The sequence below is a fragment of the Colias eurytheme genome, chromosome 20, assembly GCF_061535395.1.
Source record: "Colias eurytheme isolate Ceu_HAF_F1 chromosome 20, ilColEury1 Martin Lab GWU primary, whole genome shotgun sequence".
In the NCBI taxonomy this organism is placed as follows: domain Eukaryota; kingdom Metazoa; phylum Arthropoda; class Insecta; order Lepidoptera; family Pieridae; genus Colias; species Colias eurytheme.
The window spans coordinates 2,319,786-2,326,621 of NC_142999.1; the positions used below are offsets into that span (position 1 = coordinate 2,319,786).

Below are 6,836 nucleotides of genomic sequence, written 5' to 3' on the forward strand. Positions count from 1 at the left end.
AGATACAGCGTATTTATTTTCGACACAAATAAATAAACTTTCGCTAGTCATTTTGGAGTTCCTCAGTTGAAATTTTTTATTGAAATCCTAGAAGTAAAAAAGCCTATATGGCCGTTAGAATGATTCATGTGATCGATTGATAATAAAAAAAGACGTGTGGCACTCGGGGACTGCCGCGGTAAAGCTATTGCATGCTTAGATCAAAGATTGCATGCTATGCCTTCAAGCCACACCTCCGTGTCCGTCGGAGTGGGGAGCGTGAGGTTTTTTCGTTACGGAATTTCTGGATTCGATTCGCCCGCGATAAAAGCTATGCAATAGCTTAAAAATGTAAATAGATGTAAATGATTAACATTATTAAGAGTCTTTGTTGGTATGACGTTGGTATAACTTTGATGGTAAGTAAGTAAAGACAGATTTTATAAAAATTGTTCCCAATAAATGTGGTGGTGGTGAGATTCCGAAGCGAATTCCGCCAGCAAATGTGAATTATTTTCCGTCAAAAACAGATAGGTAATCATATTATTGTATACGGAACCCTGAAATGCATTGTCATTTAGCGATATATTGATGTTTCAGATATTTTTATTGAGATAGTGTAAAATGTTTTGTGTCTTAGTCAACTGATCAAAACAGGCGTTTCGTTAATAAGCTAGGTTCTTCCAAGAATGCCGCTGTTAAAATATATAAAAATAAAATTGCATTTGTTGAACAAATTTCTACGTTTCATTGACGATAAAATATATGTTTTAGCAGGAATAAGTTACCTATATTAAATGAATATAAAGTGAAATAACTGCTTGATAGGTGTATGTAATTTAGCATTTAATAAACAAACTGGCTAAAGCTCAAGGTATTCATATTATAATTCTGTTTCATTAAAAGGCCGGATATCATTCAGGCAGCAATTATTCGGACATTTAATAAAGAACCTAGGTTATCAAGTAAACGCCTGATTCAACCACTTAGCTACGACGGATATATATATATAAAATGATGAAAGTAGATTATAATATTCGGTGTTGTCAAGAAGTGGTGATAATATAGTTTCATAAAAATAAACAAAAATAAAATAAGGTAAGTTAATTTTACATGTTCGGAAACACTGAATCGATTTTGGTGAAAATTCCCAGGGTGATAGTTGACTTCATTGTGTAGTTGATATTGGGACTTATCCCAGAAGCTGATTACGTCTGATTTCCACTATATAATATTATCTTAATTTTTTCTTAACACTTAATTAATTAAAACATCCTAGATTTAGTAGAGAAGAGGAAATTTAAAACTCTGCTTCAAACATACTAAAAGACTAATATTCAATACTGCCAATATCCAGAAAAATATGCATCATACAAAGTTAGTTTAGCTATCGGCAAATTGGGATTGGAGATATAATAGTTAAAGGCTTGTAAAGATACGAACCCAGATAAATAGTAGTCCTTTAGATTCCATGTAGATTGGATAGTAATTGGTGTCTACGCCTGTTAATTTATAATAGCAATCGCGCGCGCACCGACATGGATTGTCATTTTTACTTATTATTTATTGGCCGGGTAGAATGTATTTTTTGACTCATAAAGAAACCTTTGTAAAAAATGGGGCGTTGGTGTTGAAAATAAAATCTTTATACAAGGAATATTGAGTTTCCCTCAAGAAATTCCAGTTCCCATGCCTAAAGCGGGAAGAATTGGAAAGTACTTAAAATTAACACTACTTAGTGCTGATGATTAATTTTTTTTAGTTAATTTTTTAAAGTTCCACAGTTCGTTAGACTAACATCTACTAACATTAATTTCTATGTTAAATTAAGGTGTTTAATAATATTGTTCAACTTTATAATATTTTTCAACATTAAACATGGTAGTTACCGTAAACTTTAGGTAATAGCCTAGCATTAATTTCTACGTCTAAAATTCTGGCATTTTATAAGATTGTTTTACTTACAGAACATGCATCGCCTATTTCTGCTTTTGACACTGGTGGCGTTCAGTGAAGCCTACAAAGCCTTGGTTGTGTTCCCTTTTCCATTCAGGAGTCATTCTATCTTGGGGGATGGAGTGGTTAACTCTTTGTCTAAGGCTGGACATCAGGTAAATCATATACGAATATTATAAAGCGGAAGAGTTTGTTTGTTTGAATGCGATAATTTCAGAAACTATGGTCCAATTCGACAAATTATTTCGGTATTAACATTCGCATTTATCGAGGAAGGCCTATATATCATCACGCTTAAACCAACAGAAGCGGAGAAATTAGGGTAAAACCTAGGGGCACAGCTAGTCCTTAATGTAGAGCATTGTAATTTGTAACTTAAGATTATTAACATGAGTAACAATATGGTAACAATGTTACTCACGTAAACAAATGTGTTCAAAATAACGAACAATATCATAAAAAGGAAAGATTTGTTCTAAGTTTACTTATGATCAAAAGAACATTGTCATAACGATGATGTGATTGATGCTAAGTAGATAATTTAACTAAATTTGTTGTGTATAGATTTAAATTAAGGCTATTATGTTTACCAAAAATATTCTTGTTCCAGGTTACTTATATTACTGCATTTCCAAAGGCGAAAACGGCACCTGGCGTCAGAAAATTAGATGTAAGCAGCATTCAAGCTTTATTCCCAGGTAACTTCTAACTCTGATATTATTGTTAGTCAGAATAATTTTATATTATAATTAGTCTACATCACTGATAGTAGATGAAGCTAGAATTTACATCACAATTACGAAAATGTGCCATGTGATAGTTTTAATGGGACACATCGGTTTAAAGTACAATTTTTAAGCTATTACTAATTTAGGTATTATCTAAGTGTAATGTACTATTAGGTAGGTAGATACTGTCGTATATGAAAACGAACCACAAAATAAAGCAGGACATAGAAAGAGAAACTGCAATTAAAAAAAAGACGTGTGGCACTCGGGGACTGCCGCGGTAAAGCTATTGCATGCTATGCCTTCAAGCCACACCTCCGTGTCCGTCGGAGTGGGGAGCGTGAGGTTTTTCGTTACGGAATTTCTGGAATCGGTCCTCGCGTTCAAGGCCCGTGATAGTAGCTATGCAATAGCTTAAAAAACAGAGTTGATTTCAATGCTTCTTTTCGTTTTTCCAGACAATACACGCGATTACTTGGAGAGCCGGTTGAACAAAACTCCAGTTAATTTCAAGTTCTCCACCTTTGTCACATTGCCATCTGAAATGTTCAGACACACAATGGAAGATAAAGAAGTCAAAAAGCTCATTAATGATCCAAATGAGCAATTCGATGTTGTTATAGTTGAATGGTTATTTAATGAGGTGTATGCTGGGTGAGAAAAGAATATTCTTTTTGAAGTGAAACTTCTTTAGACATGTGGAGAGTAAAATTTCAACGACGTGACAACTGGCAATGCAATATAGTCTTGTCATGGATTAAAGCGAATATTTTGGGATCTTTGAATCTTGCCAAAGAAGTTTCACTTCTGACACGTGTGCTCGGAACACACGCTCTTATTATAATATCTTAATCTTAATCTTAATAAAAGTACAGTCTATTTCGCAATGGTTAGATTTATGTTTCTCATGGGAGGCCCGTGTCCCAGCAGTGGGAAAGCATATGGTCTGATGATGATGATGATTATTTTTATAAAGTAGATTTCTTTGCGCAATATTAATCTAAGCCAACATTAGCCGATACTTGAGGATTTTTTTTTATTTTCAGTCTATCAGCAGTATTCAACTGTCCTTTCATCTGGGTTTCCCCTGTTGACCCTCACTGGAGGATGTTAGCTCTGGTGGATGATATCGCAAACCCTGCTTACACTCCAGATATGCTATCAGAAATTTTACCTCCATTTTCGTTCCTGCAGCGAGCGAAGGAATTGGGATTCCAAATCTTAGGACTAGGTCTACAATACTTGTAAGTTTTTTGCTTTAGTTGTAGAATCTATTGTGAGATTTACAAAATGTTTCTACTTAAAGTGTTCTAAACTATGAATTAAAGTTTTAGGCAAATACGATAACGTAAATAACGATTAACATTATTTTTCAGCCTCCTTAGCACTCAGCAAAAAGACTACAACGAAATCTTCGTACCGGTTATTCAGAAGCGTAGTCTCCCGGTACCTGCTTTGCAGGATTTGATATACAATGCTTCTTTAGTCCTAAGCAATTCCCACCCTTCTGTTGGAAAGTCTACAAGACTGCCTCAAAACTTTATACCAGTTGGTGGGTATCACATTGGACGAGAAGTCAAGCCTTTGCCAGAGGTAATTTGAATCTGGGTAATAACAATAGTTTGTTCTGACCACCTTGCAATGATTGTGAATGATGTTCAATGAAAATTTGTTTGTTAAATGTGATTAGAAAAGTTAAATTAACGTTCATTTGTTATTTCAATTTAAAAGAAAATAAGTATATCATTAAAATTCAATCAGTTTAATTTTCATATAATAATAGTCAGTAATAAATTATTTATCAATACTTTTAGGATTTGAAGAAACTACTGGACAATGCAAAGGATGGCCTAATTTTCTTCAGTTTGGGCAGTAATATAAAGAGTAAATTTTTACCAGAGGAAATAAAACAGAGTCTTTTAAAAATGTTTGGTGGCCTAAAGCAGACGGTGTTGTGGAAGTTTGAAGAAGAATTGCCAGGCACACCGCCCAATGTTCATATTGTTCAATGGGCACCACAACATAGCATACTAGGTAAGTTTTCAAATTAAGTTAGGTTTTATGTTCTACCTACATGAATGAAAACAAGCAATATAAATCATAACGTAGCTTGTTCATAGTGGTAAATTAAGTTTTTTTTTACGTTTTTTGTTCAACAAAAATATAAAAAAGTTACATACATACTAATAATATTCCTAAGTTTTAACGATAACTCATAATAAAATTACCAAATGTAGTAAAGTTGTTTTGGTAAATTGTCTTATCGCGTAACTATTGTACTCACGGAATACCATAACTAAAACATTTTTCTAAAATTAAATGATTCTTCTTAATTTTTCAGCTCATCCAAACTGTGTGATATTTTTAACTCACGGAGGCTTACTCTCTACAACTGAAACTATCCATTTTGGAAAACCCATCATCGCAGTACCAGTATTCGCTGACCAGTTTACTAATGCTAAGAGAGCGGTGCAAAAAGGTTTCGGTATTCACGTTGATCTCTCATATGATTTAGCTGATGATATCAAAGCTGCTATTCAAGAGATATTAAGTAATCCTAGGTGAGTTTGTTGAAGTGCAACTTCTTTATCGGGGTTGGAAAAAAATTTAGTGTAACATTTTTTCGTTACGTGTGACATTTTTCCGTTACGCGCCATCTTGTTCTTATCCCTACCACGCGTGATTCGACGTATTTCTGTAAAGTTGCATATAGTAATTTTATTTGAAAAATAAGTTCATAAAGAAGTTTCACTTCTTACGTTTGTACACTAGTACACGCACACATTTTTTCTAACTATTTGTAAGATGGTCATGATAAATTTTAAATAGATAGATGGATCTTTGTTAATACAGTATTTACATAATTTAATTTTTTATCATCTTTCCTATGATTAGCAGTTATTACTTACGTTATTAATTATAGACCGCCTCCTTGGTACAGTGGTTGACGCATGAGCGTAGCACCGAGGGGTTCTGGGTTCGATTCCCGGTGGAGACGAAGAAAAAAAAATGTCTCAGTCTGGCAGGATACAGAAGGCTGATTACCTACTTGTCCCCAAAGAAAATAGATCAGTGAAACAGATGTATGGATTAAATGGATAATACATCTGCCCCTTACACCACTAGGGGACGTGGGACTTCGCTTACGTTATGGATTTTTTGGGCATAAACTTGGGTTTTAGGTTATGGGTTTTTAAATATTTAGGCCAAAGTAGATTCTACTTACTTATAAAACGACATTGCAAAATGGGTTCAAACCTTGAAAAATATTAGTCCGGGATACATCGCCCATTTTTGCAAGTGATTACTATCAAGCTAATTTTTCGTGAGTAGCTTTATTTTGATGAGATGCCCAATAATTTCATGTACAAAACTCTCGATTGTGGTAGCTACCAGAGGAAACAAGGATAAAATATTTTGATTTGATGGTTCTCAAATATTAATTACTAACTGAATGTTTTTTTTTGTTCAATCTCAAGATAATTATCTAAATTATTCGAAAAATATTTGTCCTGCAAAATGTATGGTTTGATCAAAGAGTCCCCCTTTCCAATGTGTATCGATAACGAAGTCATCATAAATGATTACTAACCAGCTGATTTTTTTATTTTCACTTATTTAATACTTATATAATTCAACAGACATATTGTCCTACAAATTGCGTAATAAATATTTGAGAACCGTCAAATCAAAATTTTTTATCCTTGTTACCTCTGTAAGCTACCACAATCGAGAGTTTCGTACATTAAATTATTGGGCATCTCATCAAAATAAAGCTACTCACGAAAAATTAGCTTGATAGTAATCACTTGCAAAAATGGGCGATGTATCCCGGACTATATGTGTCATCTTTCTATATAATACTAAGATCACCTCCATCCGATATTAATTTCCGTGTTAATTTTCAGATATAGTTCAAAAGCCAAAGAGCTCTCTATTGTGTACCACCACAGACCAGTGACTCCAGACAAGGAGGTTGTTCACTGGGTAGACCACGTGGTGAAGACTGGTGGTGCTCCCCACTTGAAATCACCAGCCCTGTTAGTACCATGGTATCAGAAATTGTACATAGATCTGCTTGCTGTTGTAACCATAGTGATTTATGCTATTATCTATGCTTTAAATCTTATATCGCACTTTAGGAAAAACAAAACTAAATCAAAGACACAATGA

General features: G+C 34.0%; 1 protein-coding gene across 1 annotated transcript; it reads left to right on the top strand.

Annotated features, from left to right (window-relative positions):
• The first annotated feature begins 1,949 nt into the window (after positions 1–1,949).
• LOC149899513 (UDP-glycosyltransferase UGT5-like) lies at positions 1,950–6,836 on the top strand. Its single transcript, XM_090113587.1, has 8 exons — positions 1,950–2,090; positions 2,546–2,633; positions 3,122–3,317; positions 3,710–3,907; positions 4,040–4,256; positions 4,478–4,697; positions 5,005–5,224; positions 6,572–6,836. The coding sequence occupies exons 1-8, from the start codon at positions 1,950–1,952 to the stop codon at positions 6,834–6,836; spliced, it is 1,545 nt and encodes a 514-aa protein (XP_089969713.1).